The sequence below is a fragment of the Scyliorhinus torazame genome, chromosome 17 (assembly GCF_047496885.1).
Source record: "Scyliorhinus torazame isolate Kashiwa2021f chromosome 17, sScyTor2.1, whole genome shotgun sequence".
Lineage (NCBI taxonomy): Eukaryota > Metazoa > Chordata > Chondrichthyes > Carcharhiniformes > Scyliorhinidae > Scyliorhinus > Scyliorhinus torazame.
The window spans coordinates 16,210,016-16,231,578 of record NC_092723.1 but is presented as its reverse complement, the minus strand read 5'-3'; the positions used below and the strand labels follow the sequence as shown (position 1 = coordinate 16,231,578).

General features: G+C 46.8%; 1 protein-coding gene across 3 annotated transcripts in view; it reads right to left on the bottom strand.

Annotated features, from left to right (window-relative positions):
- cntn2 (contactin 2) overlaps positions 1 to 21,563 on the bottom strand; it is a 203,881-nt gene that overhangs the window by 117,652 nt on the left and 64,666 nt on the right. For 2 of the 3 annotated variants that reach the window (XM_072480105.1, XM_072480107.1), the window contains exon 2: positions 15,249 to 15,392. In XM_072480105.1, the coding sequence (XP_072336206.1) occupies positions 15,249 to 15,303 (55 nt within the window). In that variant the 5' untranslated portion in view covers positions 15,304 to 15,392. Of the gene's footprint in view, positions 1 to 15,248; positions 15,393 to 18,362; positions 18,468 to 21,563 lie in introns of those variants that run through there. The other variant, XM_072480106.1, reaches the window with a different exon arrangement.

Genomic DNA, 21,563 nt, shown 5'->3' with positions numbered 1-21,563 from the left:
CAAAATTCCCGGAAGGGTGGAGGAGTTGCGGGAGCGGTCAGGGGAAGGAAGAAATGTTTAGTCGCAATGATTGAATCACCATGGGATAGGGCAGGCTTGCTGGGTCAGATGGCCTGTGCCACCCCAAAACCTTTGCATATTCATAATTATTTGTTCCACTTGTCAAGACGGAGGGGGGAGGGGGGGGGGAGAGACTGATTTCACAATTTGATGAGATGAGACACAGCGGTTTAAAGATTTATGCGTCGCGCTGGGTGAGACGGTGTGGGTGTCAGAAAAGATCGTTCCTTTCGCTGACTGCTAATTAAAATGCATCAGAAAGCAATATTTCTGAAGGACATGGAGCCATTGGAGAAGGTGCAAAAAAAGATTTGTAAGTTTTCCAGATTTGACAAGTATTTTTTATGCATTGATGGGATGTGGTTACTGCTGCCCAGACCAATGTTTATTACCCACCCTGGTTTTCCTTGGGAAGGTGAGCTGTCTTGTTGAACCGCTGCAGCCCGTGTGGTGCAGGTACACCCATCGTGCTTCTCGGGAGGACGTTCCGGGTGAAGGAACAGCCGATATAGTTCCACGTCAGGCTGGCGAGTGTCTTGGGTGGAGCTGGGCGGTAGATTCCTTTACCAAAGGATGCTAGTGCGCCAGATAGTTTCCATAACAGCCCTATCGTTTCACGTCTACCATTACTGACACTGGCTTCATATTGCAGAATGATTTAATTCATTGAATTTTAGTTGCCCAGCTGCCATGATGGGATTTGATTTCATCTCCATGGATCATTAGTCCAGGCCTCTGGATTGCTAATGCGGTATTATTATCGCCTCTCCGCGCTATCAGAAAGAACAAGATAAATGCTGGGGCTCGTTTCTCTCAAAGACTGAGGGGCGAACGAGGATTTCAGATTGTGGCAGGGTTTGATGGTGTGATTATGGAGAAGTTGTTTTCTCTTATGAGCGAGTCTAATACCAACGGCATAAATATAAGCTCGTCGCTAATTAATCAAACGGGGAATTTAAGAGACACTTCCCTACCCAGGGCGTGTTGAAGAATGCGCAGCTTACTACCGCGTGGGGCAGATGAGGCAAATACGGGAGAGATGCATTTAAGGGGAAGCGGGGTGAAAACAAGAGGGAGAAAGGATACGTTGATGAGGTTCAATACCGTCGGGTGGGCTGCCTCTACGCTATCGGCCTGTTGTGATTCTGTACTGTATTGGAAAATGGGATTCATGCACGTATGACAAATGGAGATAATGGCCTAAAATGTCCTGAGTTTAGGCGCAATTTGAGGGCAGCAGCAGTGTCTGAAAAGGCTGATGGTAAATTGACCTGCTTGTGCCATTTGTATAACAACATAAGAACTCGGAGGAGAATCAATTTGGCTCTGCTTTGCCATTCAATAAGATTGCGCCTGATCTTTTCCACTTTCCTGCTCGATCTCCATGTCCTGGATTCCCTCAGTGCACAAATATTGACTGATTTCCGTCTTGAATATACCCAACGACTGAGTATCCGCAGCTCTCCGGGACTGGGAATTCCAAAGATTCACAGCCCTCTGAGTGAAGATGTTTCTCTTTACGTCGGTCCTACAGGCAGACTCTGCACAGACAGTGACCCAAGCCGGGTATCGAACCTGCGACCCTGGAGGTGTGAAGCAACTGCTTATTTACTCACCTGTTGAAAAAATATTCCACTTTTCGACTCTGCCCCCCAAAGTGGATAATTCCACACTTCTGGGTGACCTGATGGGACCACACATGGCTCAGTTACTGGGAAGGTTGCTGAGGGTGCCAGGTAATTCATGGAGACCATTGAGCTCATTGTGAACCTTGACTGCTCTTCAAAGGACCTGTCCAGTTAGTCTGGCTCTCCCACTCTTTCCCCTTGGTCTGAACCAATATGGCATCTGGTGCACTGCTGGCACTGACTGGGTGCGTACATGTCAGAAGTCATGGTGGAACCTTCCATATCTGTTTTTGTGCTCAATAAATGGGTAATGTGAAATCATTATGAAGAGTACTGCTGGAGAGCTGCATTCTCATATCAGACATGCACACACACACTCTCTCTCACACACATACCACTCACTCTCACCTCTTTCTCACACACACACACTTCTCTCCCTCTCTCTCACACACATACCACTCACTCTCACCTCTCTCTCACACATACACTCCTCTCCCTCTCTCACACACACTCTCACCTCTCTCGTACACGCACATACTCACTTCTCTCTCACACACACTCTCACCTCTCTCACACACACACTCTCACTTCTCTCACACACACGCACACATACTCACTTCTCTTTCTCTCACACACACACTCACCTCTCTCACACACACTCTCACCTCTCTCACACACACACTCTCACTTCTCTCACACACACGCACACATACTCACTTCTCTTTCTCTCACACACACACTCTCACCTCTCTCTCACATACACACACACTCACTTCTCTTTCTCTCACACACACTCTCACCTCCCTCACACACACGCACTCACTTCTCTCCCTCTCTCATACTGGCTTTCACCTCTCTCATACACATACTCTCACCTCTCTCACACACATACTCAATTCTCTGTCTCTCTCTCTCGCACACACCCACCTCTCTCTCTCATACGCACTCTCACCCCTCTCTCTCTCTCTCAAACATGCACACAGTCACTTGTCTCTCTCTCACAAACACACTCTCACCTCTCTCTATCTCTCTCTCTCATACACACATACATACTCACACTCTCATGATGGTAAAGAATAGTGGAGTTGGCTCAAGGGCCATATGGTCAGCTTCTGCTCCTATTTAGAATCATAGAATCCCTCTGGTGCAAAAGGAGGCCATTCGGCCCATCGAATCTGCACCGACCCTCCGAAAGAACACCCTACCTAGGCCCTATCCGTCACGCTATACCCGTAACCCAGTAACCGCAAATAATCTTTTGGACACTAAGGGACAATTTAGCATGGCCAATCCACCTAACCTGTGCATCTTTGGACTGTGGGAGGAAACCGGAGCACCCAGAGGAAACCCACGCACACACGAGCAGAATGTGAGAGCTCCACACAGACAGTGACCCAAGGTTAGAATCGAACCCGGGTCCCTGGCGCTGTGAGGCAGCCGTGCTAACCAATGTGCCACCCTTTCTTGTGTTTCGCCCTCATTTCTTGTGTGCTTGAATTTATATACCACCTAGGATGCAGCAAAACATCCTCAGCTGTTTCACAGGAGTGTAACCAGAGACAAAATGGCACAGAGCCAGGGAAAGCGTAATTAGGACAGGTTAAAAGTGATAGATCTCAATGAGCAACTGCAAGGAGGTGCAGAGGTAGAGAGGTGGAGATAGTTAGGGAGGGAATTACAGAGCTGTGTCCATCAGCAGCTGAAGGCTTGGCCGCCAATGGTGCAGCAATGAAACTTTGGGGACGCGTAACAGTCGTCAATTCAAGGAATGCAGAGACCTGGAAGGTTAAATGGGTTGGACGAGGTTTGCGATAGAGGACGCGGTAGCGTAGTGGTTTTGTCACTGGACTAGTAAATCACAGGCCCAGAGTAAAAAAGGGGGCAGCACGGCAGCACATTTGATAGCACTGTTGCTTCACAGCTCCAGGGTCCCAGGTTCGATTCCCGGCTTGGGTCACTGTCTGTGTGGAATCTGCACGTTCTCCCCGTATCTGCGTGGGTTTCCTCCGGGTGTCATAGACTTTACAGTGCAGAAGGAGGCCATTCGGCCCATCGAGTCTGCACCAGCTTTTGGAAAGAGCACCCGACCCAAGATCCACACCTCCACCCTATCCCCATAACCCAGTAACCCCACCCAACACTAAGGGCAGTTTTGGACACTAAGGGCAATTTAGCATGGCCAATCCACCTAATCTGCACATCTTTGGACTGTGGGAGGAAACCGGAGCACCCGGAGGAAACCCACGCACACACGGGGAGAATGTGCAGACTCCGCATAGACAGTGACCCAAGCCGGGAATCGAACCTGGGACCCTGGAGCTGTGAAGCAATTGTGCTAACCACAATGCTACCGTGCTGCCCAAACTGGGTGCTCCAGTTACCTCCCACATTCCAAAAATTTGCAGGTTAGGTGGATTGGCCACTCTAAATTGCCCTTAGTGTCCAAAAAGGGTTAAGTGGGGTTATTGGGTTACGGGGTTAAAGTGGTGGCATGGGCTTAAGTAGGGTGCTCTTTCCAAGGGCCGGTGCAGATTTTATGTGCCGAATGGCCTCCTTCTGCACTGTAAAATCTTTGATTCTATGATTTTATGGGGCAAAGTGCCTGGAAGAGGTTCTAAGCATCTTGTTTGAAAGCTGAAGGAAAAAAGCATAAACAGTTATGTGGTTAACTCAATGCTATGGCTGGATTTTACGTGCTCCACTAGGGGTGTTTCAACAGGTGGGCTGCTGGAGGGGTAGGAATGTACAATAGAGCAGGTGCCCAGCGCATCACCTTCCCACCCACCCCGAGCCTCACCCCGTAACACAGTAGATGAGAGGGGCCAAAATCAGCAGCCTGCCCACCATATGGAAATAAATAATTAAGTGTGAATTGGCACACTGATATTATACTGCCCATGCCACAATATGGTTGGTGTAGGTAGGCGTGCTGGAGTGGGCAGCCCTTTTGTGAAAAATGTTTTTAAAAGGGCAGGAAGGAAGGAAAGTATTATCTTTGGTGCGGTTTCCTTTCCACATTGGGGACAGCCCCCCAAGATAGTAACCTCCCTTCCTTCCTACACCCCCGTCCTCTAAAATTCACCATCTCCCTAAGCTGGCTGCTGAGTAGGAAAGATGGCTAACCTTGCACCGTGAGGGAGGCATGATGGTAAAAGAGGACAATGGCTAACATTAAAGAGGCTAACAGACAAAACTGCAGCTCTCTGCAAAATGAATTTTGGGGGAACAGACAGAACGACGGCTTACCACTGGACATTTTGCGAATAACACTTTGGTTTGGAACAGCGAGAGCAAGGCACTCTCAATGATGAATAATGCATATAAGCAACAAACTAAAACATTATCAAATAGCAGGCACTTCTGAGATTCAAGGGCGATAACTCCGGGGTCAACATTCGCAAGACGGACCTGTGTTTGGAAGCTCACAACCTCCAGAGCGAGCTGGGCCAAGTTCTCTCTAGCAGGTAGTATTTTTGTTCAAGTTGCGAGTCTTGAAACATATGTAACTGTTTAAATAAAGACATAGCTAAAGTCTGAGTTCAATAATAAAAGCCGCATTAGTCCAACTGGCAGTGAGTATACAACTTGCCTGTTTTCGTCAGTTGAAGCCCCTCGTTGGCACCAACTTATTGGTACTCCAGATGGGACAGTCTAACTTTGGAGGCAGTCGGTCCGGGTCTGAGTTAAACATCTCAATCACCCAGCCTCAGCCGGAATTAAGAGGGCAGCAGCCCCACGTGCTGGCCACGATTAAATGGGTGAAGGGAGCATGAAAACAAAGGACTGGGTAGCGGATTGGTTCTGAGGGAGCGTTCGGAATGCTGACATTGCAGACAAATTGTGAGAGTAAAAGATGAGAGCGACCAATGGTTAACAGCAAAAGTAACCTCCATTAATCAGCATTGAAGGGTTTTCGGCAAACCTCAAGTGCAACGACGAGGAGAGACCAGACGGGAAGTTAGCAACAAAGGTATCTGGGAAGTAGTTTAAAAGCGTTAAGAAGAGACACTCTCTTCTCTTCCTCTCCACTAAGCTCGGCCCTGGACCCCCAAAATGGTCAGTTAGTACATTGATTAACTGAATTGAGAAATGGCTGCGCCTCTGCCAGAATGGGCAGTGTGAGTGAGCAGCATGTCAACAAGTTTATAAGAACTGCGTAGGTTCGAAAACTGCACAGACACAGGTAGTGATAGAATGCCATCTTCAAAAGAACAAGAGAGTACCATGAACTTTGATTGAGGAGCTAAGGGCTCCATCACAAGGTTTGTAGTAGAACAACACCCCAGATTGTAGAGTAGTGCAAGAATAGGTTAACAATGGTTTTGGCTGGAGTGTGACTGATAGGCAGTTGAACAACAGAAACTGGAACATCATGAGCAAACGATGCCCTGGGAACTATAGAAGAATGTGACGGAGATTACATATCCTTGAAAGTCTTTCTAGAGCTTCAGAGAGGAAACAGTGAGTTGGAGAAAGTCAGGAATAACTTAGTCTACAGTGCACATCTGTGTGCCTATCAGCTGAGTAAAAGGTGCAAAGAGTTAAGGTGAACTGGAAGTTAAGCTGCAGAATGGAACTGATTGCTTGCAGGAAAGTACGTCTGTCCTGAACAATCAGTTATGTTGGGAACAGAAGGCACATGGTGGGGTGCATGGTGTTAAGAAAGAACTACTGTTGTTAGACCAAAGATTGGAACAAGGTATTGATTTACAGTCAGAAAATACCAGACCAAGGGAGGAGTTAGAAGATGCGGGGGGGATTTTGAGGAAGTTAATTCAGCCACAAAGTGTCACCTCCCATGAAGTAAACCACTCCCGTGTTTAGATAAACTTAAACCCGAGACACAAATTAGTTATCTCGCTTTATCTCCAAAACCAGGACAGCTGAAAGCTCCTCTCTCTTCTCCACCTCTCCTGTGTGATAACGGAATGCTGGTGTGTGAGGTTAGCCATGAGTTCTGCACCATCCTGATCCATGACCCTTGCCCAGTTGAATGACTAACATACATTTGAGTCAAGTTATTGTGAAAGCAGCGTTTTGTTTGCCAGCATCATAGATTCAAATAATTAGTTTGGAAAGGGAATTTGAACTGCTGTGTTTCTGTTTAAATGAAATTCGAATCATGCTAGAATTCAAAAGGGTTGTGCTGAAGTTTGAAACCTGTCGGTTTCTAAACAAAGATAACATGAGTTTGGCAGCAGTCCAATTTGAATTTTCCAAATCATTTGAGGTATAAAGAAATGTTGATAGTCAGTTTCCCCCGTTTTGTAAAATATCTTTGGTTAAGTAGCAAATATTGAAAATTAAAAGTGTAAAAGTGATTATTGAGTGAGACTAAATTTGGAGTAAGGGACTGTGAGTTTGCAGTGTTCTGCCTTTAAGGTCCGATAGCTACAAGAGAATGAACTGTTTGAACTTTACAGCTGTGAGAATGTGCGTTGCTTTTGTCTTATCCAAAGCGGGGAGAGTTCATTAGACCACATAGAATGGGGTGGGGAGCAAGAACTATCTCACACAGCCCTGAAATGGGCACTCGCACAAGCTCCAGCTTTGGGGTTACCATACTTGGGGCAGGCATTTCATACGAAAAACTTGCCAGCAAGGTTATTTGCCTTTTAAAAGAGCAGACAATTTCTAGCTAGTTTACAACAATAATAATCTTTATAAGTGTCACAAGTAGGCTTACATTAACACTGCAATGAAGGGCAGCACGGTAGCATTGTGAATAGCACAATTGCTTCACAGCTCCAGGGTCCCAGGTTCGATTCCCGGCTTGGGTCACTGTCTGTGCAGAGTCTGCACGTTCTCCCCGTGTCTGCGTGGGTTTCCTCCGGGTGCTCCGGTTTCCTCCCACAGTCCAAAGACGTGCGAGTTAGGTGGATCAGCCATGCTAAATTGCCCATAGTGTCCAAATTGCCCTTAGTGTTGGGTGGGGTTACTGGGATAGGGTGAGGTGTGGACCTTGGGGAGGGTTCTCTTTCCAAGAGCCGGTGCGGACTCGATGGGCCGAATGGCCTCCTTCTGCACTGTAAATTCTATGAAATTCTGTGAAGTTACTGTGAAAATCCCCTAGTCGCCACACTCCAGCTCCAGTTCGAGTACACTTGAGGGAGAATTCAGAATGTCCAATTCACCTAACAAGCACATCTTTTGGGACTTGTGGGGGGAAACCGGAGCACCCAGAGGAATCCGCAGAGACATTGACTCAAGCCTGGAATTGAACCTGGGTCCCTGGCACTATGAAGGAACAGTGCGACCGTGCTGTCCTAAAACAAGCTTTGATAACAAACCTACGCAGGCGAGATCAGAGTTTTAAAGTAAACTTAAAAAACAGAATAAAGACTTGGAAATAGAAAATTTAAAACAAGAGCTGAAAGCTGCAAAATCAGATTCACTTGCAGAGGTGCAAAAGTGACAGATGAATTTGGCAAATTCCAAATGGAAACTGAGAAAGTTTATCTGGAAAAGGGGCGAAATGTTAGTGAATGGAGCTCAGCCCAGAAAAAATTACAAGGTTGAATACGAGAGGTGCTAATTTACAAGCAACCGTAGACGCCTTGCTCAAACGAGTAAAACTTTTCGACATCAAACCACTGACCACAGATGTCAGCACAAGGTAGATAATTTGAAGTCACAACTCCAGATCCGGTGGGACCTGACGTGCACCTTTGGAGTTGTAGATTCAAAGAATACGACGGAAGGTGGACGAATACGGCGATTGGGAGGAAGTCGCCTGGACTGACCCCCCCTCCTCCTTGGTCTGACCAGCTTAGCCCCACCGCTCCGCAACCGGTTCCCATGAACCCCATCACAACACAGACCAGGGGCATACGTGGAGTACGACACGCCACATACAGTGGCCCAGTTAGCAGAAATAGCAAAAACGATCCTGGTATATGAACCAAAGGCAGATCCTCACAAGTTCTTTAATTATGTCCATCAAGAGGGCGTTCTTCAGGGTTTAGATGTGGATGAGCAGAGGAAGCTCGTGTAGATGTGTTTAGGTTCGGCTGTTGTTCAGGGGGAACACTCGAAAAAATGAAAGCGGCCTTACTAATGGCTGTGGGATACAGTAGACAGGACCCTGTAGAAGGTCTGAATAAGAGCAGGCAAAGGAAAGGGGAACATCGCATGTCCTTTTCTAACTGCCTGTGGACACTAATGACACTACAGCCTGGTTTAGCACACTGGGCTAAATAGCTGGCTTTTAAAGCAGACCAAGGCAGGCCAGCAGCACGGTTCAATTCCCGTAACAGCCTCCCCGAACAGACGCCGGAATGTGGCGACTAGGGGCTTTTCACAGTAACTTCATTTGAAGCCTACTTGTGACAATAAGTAATTTTCATTTCATTACAGTTAAGAGATCCAGAACGCCTATCTTCCTCGCAGACAAACTCGGTTACGAAGGGGAACAACATGAATGTCAGGTCTTGACAGTGAACGATTCCAAGGATCGTTCGTGCCAAAACAAAAAGGGGGGGAAGCCCGGGACCGGCACCCCCACACTTTAAAAACGTTTTTTTGTCAAAACACAGACGGCAGATGAGGGTTTTGAACAGGTCAGGGATGGAGTGTTTCCGGAATCTTATAACAAATGGCAAGCCCAAAATAATCCAGCCTACTTTGCTGGGAAAGGAGAGCTTAGACACACCAGGCTGCTAAATGGGACATGGACGAATTTACAAATGAACTGTGTGGGCCCCTTGCCACCATATAAAGGGGGTTAAAAACACACTTTGGTCATCATTGATATTGAAGCATTCCATACCTGGAGGAACACAACAAAAGTAGCAACCAATGAGCAGGTACAGCGGGTGCTCATAAGATGGGGACTCCCCTGTCCACACAGCCTATCCTCCACAGTCTCGCGGTATAGTGGAAAGAATGAAGCTAACTTTGAAAGACTTGATTCGGAAATCTGTCCAATAAAATAACTAATCCGATAAGATCCTCGTGAAGAGGAGAATTTGTCCGATTGGCTGGCAAGATCAAAACTATAAATGGTTCTTCCCAATTTGAAGAACTGTCTAAGGTTATTTGTGATCCACTTTGCTCAGTTCAATGGATCAAAGGGGGGAGTGCTGCGTGGGAAAGATGGCTAATGTTGAGCCATGAGGCATGATGGTAAATACTACCTTGGTATCAATAATAGGTACTCAAAGATGGACCGTGAAACATATTTGGTGATTATGAATGTGGTGACCTTCAGGAGTGGTGGAACCATAACATTAACAGAGATAACCATCTATGGGAATTACAGCACGATATGCGGGATTCACACAGCGGTAACCGTGAAAGCGTGAAGCAGCATCTGACGGGGAAACATCAACAAACATGAATACACTGTGAAAACTGTAACAGGATCTGAAATTAGTATTGTCTTGAGGAATATCAGAAAAAAGGCTGTGCGGTAATGTACACCATGAATTAGTACCAGCTCCCGGACTGATGTCCAACTCAGATCAAGAGATGATATAATCGCCAGACTAAAATATTGTTAGGCCAAGAAGGAGGGAACGACGGAAAATAGAATAGAGGAAAGAGGGGTGATGCGGCAACCCTGTACAGAACAGGAATGATTAACACTTTAGATTGGAAAAATCTGGATGAAGAAATATCAAAAAGCACCTTAAATGTACTTATACGACATAGCGGAAACTTTTACAAGAAGTAAGAGCAATCAAAACTTACTTAAATGAAATTAAAGAAACTTGTTGGTGGGGTGAATTTTGGAACTGGGAAACCAATATACAGCTGTAGCAATGGGAATGAATTATATCACATTTAGTAATAATAGCCATGCTTATTGTTTTATTGTATCAAACTTATATTCTGATTATGTTAAAATGCTGGAAAGTTAAGATGGAGTTAAAATTAGAGATGGAGCTGTTTTTGTAAAAAGGAGAATGATTGATGGGGAAATTATATGCCAATGAATAATTATATATATATAAACGCATTAATGTTATTGCTTTAAGTAGTTATGATCAGTTGTAACGCAGCTTGGACTTGAACTGGCTAACGTCTGTGATCCACTTCGCTCGATTCAGTGGATCAAAGGGGGAAATGTTGCATAGGAAAGATGGCTAACGTTGTGCCATGAGGCATGATGGTAAAAGAGGACAATGGCTAACAGAGGAAACTGAAGCTCTCTGCAAAATGAATTTCGGGGGAAGAAACAGAACGATGGCTTAACTGGACATTTTGCTGAGAACACTTTGTTTTGGAACAGCGAGAGCAAGGCACTCTCAACGATGAATGATGCCTATAAACTACAAGCTAAAACATTATAAAATAGCAACTACTTCCGACATTCAAGGGCGATAACCCCGGGATCAACATTTGAAAGACAGACCTGAATTTGGAAGCTCACACCCTCCAGAGCGAGCCGGGCCCAAGTTCCCTCAAGCAGGTAGTACTTTTGTTCAAGTTGTGAGTCTTGAAACTTATGTAATTTTAAATAACGACACAGCTAAAGGCTGAGTTCAATAATTAAAGCTGTATTAGTCCAACTGGCAGTGAGTATACAATCTGTCTGTTTTCATCAGTTGATGTCCCACGTTGGACACCAACTCACTGCATCCAATAGCCCAAAGTTACCTCACTCGGGGATCCACTGGGCCTTCTTACTGCAGTTCCGGCAGTGCCCAATACTGAGCTGCTGGTGCTGCCGGGAGTGGTTGGAACTGTCAGCCAATCGGATTGGCCGGCAGCTCCCCAGGATGGGACCGCCTCCCAAGCGAGGGGTGGAAGTCTCAGAGTCAGGGCGGGAAGGAAAGGGTGTGCTATCTTCAGCCGGTGACTTTTGCATTTGGGGCGGCCCCCCTCCCAAGATAATACCCCCCTTTCCTTCGTAATACCCGCTCTCCAAATCCAGCCCCCTCAACACCCACCCCTCTCCCTGAGCTGGCCAAACTATCCCCGCCCAATATCCCTGACTCATCTCACTGTGGGATTTATTGGTTGCAGTCCCAGCAGTGGCCACTATAGAACTCTTGGTGCTGCTGGGCTGCCGGTGCTGCCGACAAATCCGATTATTTCCCAGAGCGAGATTTACTCCCAAGTGTGGGGTGGAAGTCCCATGGTCAGGGAATTTATCCTGCCCCATGGTGTATTATGGGTGCAGGGCAGAGCGAGTCAGCTGGAAGTCGACTTTCTTTCCGGCTGCCTCCTCCACAGGGGACTAGCCCACTACAAGGTAAATTACCTGACCAGTTCTGAGTTTTACATTTGGATAAGGGGACATGGAAGGGATTCAGTGATAATAACTGGGAATTCAAGAGAAAATTCATTTATGCAGGGAAAGACAATCAAAGTACAACGAAGAGAGAAGACTTAATAAATGGGAGCGAGAGAAGAGATGCATAATTTAATTAATACTGGCACCATATTTGTGGATTAAATGCAATTGGAATGCGTGAGACCCAGTTAAACTAGGACATGGATTAAGAGATTAAAATATCGAGGTATAGACTTATCGGAATACAAAACAAGTCAAGGACCTAAAAATAAATATAAATGGTTTGGTAGACACATCTGTGGCAACGTAGATCGAGGTCAAGCCTGGTAAAGCCAATAATTATGGGTTGTTACAATAACAATCTCCTGGAAAGGAGTAGAAGGTACTTCAGGGGATTTATTTTGAAAGATTAAGGATGCCATTGAAAACATTAATCATGTGGATTAATAAACATCTATATACTGAGCAGGAAAACACAAGAGGAAAGAAACAACTCAGGAGAAATGTCCCTTTCTGGAGGATAAGTTGCTCATTCAATTTGGTCACCACACCAACTTGCTCAGATGCTTTTCACCTCAGCCGCTGCTGAGATCAGTTTGCTGCGAACCTCCTCCACTGACCCTCTCTCCCAGCTCGGCAACAGTGGCTGGGTCAGGGGATATCACCTCTGGCACCTACCAGAGCTGGGTGCAGAGGGTAGGAGTGCAATGAATTCAGACCACCCATGGGAGGGGCAATTGCAGGGGGCAAATAACTTCCAATGCTTTGTTCCCATTGGCCTCGTTCAGTTGGGCTGGACAACTGGTCTGCGATGCAGAGCGAGGCCAATAGCGCGGGTTCAATTTCCATACCGGCTGAGGTTATTCGTGAAGGCCCCGCCTTCCCGCCTGAGGTGTGGTGATCCTCAGGTTAAAGGGGAAAGCAGCCTATGGTCATCTGGGACTATGGCGACTTTACTTTCCGTTATAAGGAGGCTAATAATATCACCAAGCTGACTGAATTGGGTTGGACGAAGTGGGGAATACTCCAGGCTTGACCAGTCCAGGCTGCTTTGAGCTAGGATATTGGTTACCCAGCACATCCTGGGGTCTGGGCCAGGGAACTTTGTAGACTTGGAGTCCCCTCCCTCACCCTCACACCCTTTGAGATGGATAGGCAAGGGTTTCAGCAGCAAACAAAATTTGTAGATACGCTCAGCAGAGAACAAGACTAGCGTATCAGGTTGCTGGTCTAATTCTTCGACCCTTTGCCACCCTCTCATCTGATCCCTCTGCAAACATGGGATCATCCGAAAACTCTGCTGCCCATGTCTTAACTCGCAAGATCGTCCGTTCCCCTGTCACCCCTGTGCTCGCTGGCGTACATTAGCTCCTGGTCAAATAACATCTCTGCCCCTCCCTTTCCCCCAACCCCACAACACTCTGCGAGGAGCAAGAGTTGGTCACACGGCCCACCAAACCTGCCCCATTATTTAATACGATCATTGCTGATCTTCTGATCTCCACTTTCCCGCCCAATGCTCATATATGAGAGAAATGTTTGTCTACCCCAGCCCTAAATGTATCCAATAACGGAGCATCCACAACCCTCTGGGGTAGAGAATTTTAAAGATTCAAAACCCTTTCAGTGAAGTAACTTCTCCTCATCTTAATTCAAAAATGATGGGCCCCTTTATCCTGAGAAAGTGCCTCCATGTTGCAGATTCCCCTGTCAATGGAAACAATCTCTCAATATCCACCCTTTGAAGTCCCTTCAGAATATTGTAGGTTTCAGTGAGGTCATCTGTTATTCTTCTAAATTCCAGAGAATATAAGCCCAATTTACTTCATCTCTCATCATAGCCCCTCAAGCCAGGGACCAATTTAGTAAGCCTTCACTGCACTGCCTTCCCTACAGAGTATATCCTTTCTGAAATGTGGAGACCAAACTCCTCAGTACTCCACACACCATCTCACCGAACCCCTGTCCAGTACTCTGGCCTCTGGTGCAGTCCCAATTGTAATCGCTCCACCATAGGCGGCCGTGTCTTCAGTTGCCTGGGCCCCAGTCTCTGGAATTCCCTCCCAACATCTCTCCGTCTCTCTACCTCACTTTCTACCTTGACATTCCTCCTTCTTAAAATCACTGGGCGAGATTCTATTCTTCCGCCGGAGGACATTTTCTACCAATTCATGTTCCCACTGGGAGTGCAAATGAGGAAGCAATTCGGTATTCCTCGCCATGCAAAGTTATGCGGCTGGCCACTCCCTCCCCCGCATCGCAAAGCAGCCACCACCGCCAGATTTTCTGAGACCCCCCTTTCCCCAAGTACGGGGTGACCCAACGCCACCCCCCCTCCCCCTCGGGACTCCGTAACTTGGGAGGCAGGCCAAAGAGACACCCTTAATAGGGGGACTCTCACAGGGACCCCTTTAATAGGGAGACCCTCACAGGATCCCCCTAACTAGAGGGACCTTGCACAGGGATCCCTAACTAAAGGAACCCCATATAGAAACCTCCTAACTAGAGGGACCCCCCTACAGACCCCCTAGGGAAAAAAACCTGTCTGGAAGCCAGAGAACAGTCCAGACTGGTGCCGTGACAGAAATGACAATTGCAACATTTCCCTGGAGGTGCGACATGTCCATTCCTGGAACGAGAACAGCTGTGACTTGTGTTTAAGCCCCTCAGATCCAATAGCTGCAAGCCATTCATTAATTTTTAGTCGTGGGCTGTGAGTGACAGCTTTCACAAAACAGCTGCAGCCTTGATCCACTCATCTCCCTTTGTGGGTGAGTGACTCTGTGCTGAAACCCCAGTGCTCACAAACATCAACCGCATCAAAGAGAGGTAAGTGCATTCCAATCACTAAGTGCATTCCAATCACGCAAGCATGTGATGGCCTCCTATTGCCCTCAGTTCATACGTTCATATGTCTTAGGAACATAGTAACAGTAGTCGGCCTCTCAGCCCTTCAAACCTGTTCTGATACTCAACTAGATCATGGTTGGTCTGTATCTCCAATCCATTCAAATCTAACTGAATTGAACAAGCTTGAGGAATGGTATGGTATGGTCTATTCGTGAGTCCAGAGAGACTGGAGTCATGTTTTGTAAGGTGAACAATATGGGGAGCAAAGGAAGGTAAATGGAATTGAGATGCTGGTCAGCCACGAGCTAACTGAATAGTAGGACAAGCTCGAGGGACTGAATGGCCTTCTTATGTTGTATCCCCGTCCCAGGTCCTGCATGTAATGAAAAACATTTGCGTATTCAATGCCATTTCTCACTGACTGAGCACAAGGGAGTACCTGGTGTTAAATCATGTATAGTAGAGCTTACCTGTTAGCCAGCTCGTGGCAGACAGAACGAAGATGGGACTGATTGACAGTCTCATCCTGAAGACCACACACAATGTGCCAGCGATGGAGAACTGCGAGAGACTTCCTTAATGCTGTTAATTTCCTTCGGGACCTCGCTTCTCACCTGCAAAACAGATACCATTGATTTGCATGTGAAAGATTACTTTGCGCGGTGTGGATTTCAATGTTAATATGCGGCAATGTCTTTTTTTTTAAATTCAAAAGCGAAAAGGCTGTGCACATGCTGGAAATCTGAAACAAAAACACGTAATGGTCGACATGTTCAGAAGGTCTGGCATCACCGAGGGAAATGTTGCAGATTGATTAATTTTTTTTTCTTTTAACAATTTTATTGAGGTATGTTGTGGCATTGTAAACAGTTACAGATTACAGAAGTATGCAAACATCAACAGAAAACCAATATTTCAATCAAACCATAATGCACATACCCACTCCTCTCCCATCTACACTCCCTGCCTGTTTATCCCTCCTACTCTACCCTAATCTACCCCCCCCCCGCTGATGCTCACTCTCCCGCGAAGAAGTCGATGAATGGTTGCCACCTACAGATCCCCTCAAGGCGAACTTGATTTTTTACGTACCCAGAAAACCTGACATGTCCGAAAGCCACAGTCCGGTCTTTGGGGGCTTTGAGTCCCTCCAGGTCAGCAGTATTCGCCGCCGGGCTATCAGGGAAGCAAAGGCCAGAACATCGGCCTCTTTCTCCCCCTGGCCTCCCGGGTCTTCCGACGATTGATGAACTTTTATCAGAATCATTCTGACAAAGATTAATTGGCTTGAAATATGAAACCTTATTTTATTCCTTAAACACCTGCGCCTACTGTATAACTCATTGCACCATGTGGAGGCGGTGGGAAAAACACAATATGCTGACCTAGATGTTTTGGTCAGGAAATGATAGCATTCCTATACCAATCATAGAATCACTCAATTTACAGTGCAGAAGGAGGCCATTCGGTCCATTGAGTCTGCACCGGCCCTTGGAAAGAGCGCCCCACTCAAGCCCACCTCTCCCCGTAACCCAGCAACCCCACTTAACCTTTTTGGGCACTAAGGGCAATTCAGCATGGCCAATCCACCTAACCCGCACGTCTTTGGACTGTGGGAGGAAACTGGAGCGCCCGGAGGAAACCCACGCAGGCACGGGGAGAATGTGCAGACTGCACACAGGCAGTGACCCAAGCTGGGAATCGAACCTGGGACCTTGGAGCTATGAAGCAACTGTGCTAACCACCGTGCTACCATGCTGCCCAATCCGGAAGAAGTCTGTCCACAAATTTCTAGCAATCCCTGCGGTGTGGATTTCCCCATCTCCAAGTGTGATTTTAAATCTGGTGCTAAGCTAAGCGGATCTCCAGGCGTCCAGCAACAGTGATGTTATCAAGCAGGAAAAACAGCCAGTCACATTGAGCAACTCTCACAGACAGCAAATCAGAAAGCAAACTCTACTGGTTATCCTTCGCTTTTAATTAAATTTACATGGAGCAAAATAAATGGTTGGGCGCAAACGTGGAATTAAGGTAGAAGCTGAAATGTTATGCACAGAGGTTATGGCCGTGATTCAGCCACCCTGTTACACCCATTGCCGGGTCGATCGCAGGCCACTCGACCCGCTTTGCCCAGTGTGATCTGGATCTCGCCCTCGCTGGGTGAGATCCAGATTCACCCAATGCCCGGGATTCAAAAGCCATGCCTGGGAGATCTTGCCATGGCACCGTTTAGTGCTGGTCCACACAAATGGTGGAGTCTCCCAGGACATTGGATACCCTCGGATGGTCGGGGAGAGGAAAGGATGAGACCCTGGCACTTCCCTGGCATGTGGGCACCTTAGCACTGCCAGCCTGGCACAGTGGAAGTGCCACCCAGGCACCCTGGCAGTTCCAACCTGGTGCCCGAGTGACACTGCCAGGGTACCAGAGCCAGTGACAGGGTGTCCAGATGCCAGGCTGGCACTGCCAGGGGTTGGGCCCAGGGGGGCTTTGCCAAGTAGAGGGGGGTGATGAGGGGGAGTTCCCGGGGGTTTCACTAAGGTTGGGTTGGTGAGGGGCGGTGTGTGAAAAAAGTGGGGGGGCCAGAAACGGGGGAGGGGGGGGGGGGGGCGGGGGGGGGCGGGGGGGGGGGAAGAGAGAGATCGGGGCTGCCGTCAAAATGGCATCCGATCCGAAGCTCGCCAGCAAGAAGTTTGCCAGCAGCGGAGTCCAAAAAAAACGGCAAAGTGCCTTTGGAATGCGCGCTGTGTGTCAGCACTGCAGTCATGGAGAAATACCCCGCTAAACGTGCCATTCAACGGACTGCTGATTGATTCTGCTGAATCGCCCGCTAAAAAAAATTACACATTCAAAAGTGTTATTTTTATCAATGTCAAGAAATGTAACATTCTACAAAGATAAAACTAGTTTTTTGTATTGGAGAGGGGTTTCAGCAATCATGCACTTAGTATGCCGTTAAAAGCACAGTTATACTTTGTTCAACAAGCTGTAACTTTTTAGAGGGCTTTTACAGCAAGGCTAATGCTGTAAAAAGGCAAGTTCTCATTGGTTCAGTGATTTCTGCTTGATTGCACCCTTGCGGGGACACCAACCGTGATCCTGGGGATTCACTGACAGCGACTTCTCGATTTCTTCATTTAACTCCACATGTGCCGGCTCCAGATGCCGTTGTCAGTTTTGGAGGACCAACAACAGTGACCGTTGACAGTTCTGTCATTACCACTGCAAAATCTGAACCATTATCATGGAACTCCCTTGGACTGATCTGTTCCCTGTAAGAACACTATTCACGACGCCCTATGCTGCTCTTTATTGGCCCTTGTTCCGCACTGTAACCAATCACTATTTGTTGATGCACCACTGTCAATATATTCTGTCGATTATTCTTTTGTCTCCTATTTACGTACTGTGTACGTTCCCTTGGCCGCAGAAAAATACGTTTCACTGTACTTCGGTACATGTGACAATAAATATCAATCAATCAATCAAACTAAAGCTGGTTTTAAATTGCACCGATACTTACGTCAGTGTCTCTAGTCACAGACATACGAATATTGTACAGACAGCTGCAAAATGCAAGTTACCTTGTTGGGATTTGTTCTGTCTGGTGGCCTGGCATGGCTGTTATTAGTGGGTATTGCTGCTCTTCCACTTAGCTGATTCCCAATATGTTAGCTTTCTGATCTGAGACAGTTGCAGCAGGTTTAGCCTCACTCGATTTGTCTGGGGTTTGCCGAGGTCTGATCACCATTTGCAACCAAATCAGTCACCGTACCTTGTACAAGGAACAGCAAATGATGGAATGTTTCCTGCTGTGCCGACACACAGTTACTGCAGACATTCTGTCCTCTCACATCATATCACCAGACGAGTTATCCAAAATCAATTCAAACAATCATTAACTAAAGAGTACTCCATCTCTTTTGAGCACTTCCATCTGCTCACGTTCTGCTGAATCAATGATGCCTGTGCCAGAGAATTGAGTCCAACTTTAAATATTAGATAACTGAGAGGTGATTTCCTTTAATAAGGGGTGTGTTCCTGCTGCCGGGGTGCCTGGAACATCAAGTGTGTGTTGCATTAGGAAGACACAGGTAATGATGCATGTAGAGATGCACAGTTGATGTATGTATCATGTATGTTGTGCTAACACATATGTGAGTGTTGCAAGAGCCCTTCCTGTTTATTTCCTTTCTTCCCATTTCTTTTCTTTTATTATTTTTGGTCCTTGGGTCCATAATGGGAATGCGCCTTTAAGCAGCAGAATGCTTGCCAGGACAGCGTGTTCCTTGGTTTTGTATTTTGGAGAGGGGAAACCAGGCTCATTGGTACCGGGATGAATTTCAGGATCCGGTTTTGGAGGAAGTCGATTCGATTGGCTAACTGGCAACTGGTGGGTTGACCAGGCACAGTGTTCTGCCTGACAACAGTCAGCGATTGGTTCCTGCCGGGTGGCTTTTTCAGAGAAAATCTGCCAGAAGTCTCTAGATCCCCGAAGGAAGAGGAGCTTTGTTGTTTCTCTCTCTCTGCTGCCGGTCCCTGCTGTCTCTGCCAGTCTGCAATGAAGATCATTACAAGCTGAAGGAAACAAAAGTATCCAACTGAAGGCCTGACCTAGAGAAAGCGACTTACTGGACAACATCCATCCGAATCAAAGATCCTTTATCTTTTTTTCTTACCGCTCAACCATCATTTTCTGTGCTGTTTGTCTTATTTTGTGTGTGCGTGTACAGAATGGGAGGGGGGCAGCACGGTGGTGCAGTGGCTTAGCCCTGATGCCTCACGGCGCCGAGGTCCCAGGTTCAATCCCAGCTCTGGGTCACTGTCCGTGTGGGGTTTGCACATTCTCCCCGTGTCTGTGTGGGTTTCGCCCCCACAACCCAAAGATGTGCAGGTTAGGTGGATTGGCCACGCTAAATTGACCCTTTATTGGATAAAATTAATTGGATACTCTAAATTTATATTTAAAAAAAGAGAATGTTAGAAAGAAGGAGGTTTGGGAATCAGACAGTGGATAGCCAGTTGTATTGTTTTTGACTATTTAATTATAATTACTGTTAATAATCAAATATTTCTTGTGTTTTACACAAAACCTGGTGACTGTAGTCAATTTAACACAGCCAAAGCCAGGGGTATTAATTTAAAATCTCATTTCACCTGTGTTGCGACTCCAGGTCAAGTGGGGCTGGAATTGACCACCCACTAGCCCAGGATGTCGTACAGGCCATGAGTTCTTCGAGGAGAAACCTGCAGAAGGGAATTGAAAGGAATCAGCCCAACTAAATACATGAAGAAACAGGACTTGCAGTTCACCGAGGATATACTTATATTACTGGAGTTCAGCCAAATGCAGTTCTATACTGGCTGGCAATAGGGCTTCATTGTAAAGACAGACTTACCTGAGGAAGGTATTGCAACAACGCTCCATAAAAATAATAGTTTGAAATGCAGCCAGGATGCTCATTGAAAATTGTCCGCAGAGTAAAGGCCAGAGGTTGTTTGACTTCCACCCCCATTAGTGTCCACACACTGTAAATCACATTTGGGTCTCCGTGTTACACCATGTTATACGGCACAGGAACACAGTGGCTAGCGAAGTTACTGTGAAAAGCCCCTAGTCGCCACATTCTGGCGCCTGTTCGGGTACATGGAGGGAGAATTCAGAATGTCCAATTCACCGAACAAGCGAGTCTTTCGGGACTTGTGGGAGGAAACTGGAGCACCCGGAGGAAACCCACGCAGACACAGGGAGAACGTGCAGACTCCGCGCAGACAGTGACCCTAGCTGAGATACGAACCCGGGTCCCTGGCGCTGTGAAGCAACAGTGCTAACCACTGTGCTACCGTGCCAGGACAGGAGAGTTTAGGGTGGGGTGCTCCAGATTTCCACCACCCCTCATCGGTTCGGCTCTAATTTCAAAGGTGATGTCATTTTACTCTTATCAATGCAAATTGTTGTTGGCTGAGATCCACCTTGGTATTGTCATCAGGAACCACTTCTCGTCAGAGGCAGGAGCAGGTTATTTACTGGGTGACTCGCTCCCACCTGCGCAGTTGGGCACTCATTGGGGCCTATGGGTGTTGTTGGAGCAGCACGCAAACCAGGTACTCGGCAATGCAAACAAAGCAGTTTTCCATTGCACCTGGGCTCTGGCGCACTGTGACAGACCCATATTGTCAAGTGGCTGCACTATATCAATGTGCCATTAGGCAACTCACAAGTGTTTCTCCACTGACATGATAGTTAACTATTAATAATATCCTCAGTCATGAGTGGCAGCCACTAGATAACATTAATATTCTATCAGCTCCATTTCTTTGCAATCCCTTAAAAGTGCATCAGCCCCATGTGATTTCAAAGTATTATTTAGTAGCGTCCTTCTTCAGTAATGGATATAGGGGGATCAATACTGCCTATACATGGCTGATAAATATTACATTTTTCTTTCTCTGAACAAAGTTCTTGCATTACTCATTCACACTGACTCACTCTCTTGAGACACCTGGCTGACTCATACCACTTTTCCCATTAACTTTCAGTGACCCGCTCCTCCTGATATTCAAAACTAAACATTCAACATAATGTTCAGCAATCACAATTGGACAGGCACCTAACCGTCCTCACTTCCTGCTCCTAACAGCAAGTGCCTTGCTTATGTGAACAAGGAGGAGCCGGCAGTAGCTTTCTTTTTGGTGCTGGTTTTACTGTCTCCAGCCCAGCGAAGCGTGGGTTAACATTCTTCGTTTTGCATAGCAAGAAATTAAATGCTGGGGCTGGTTGCCAT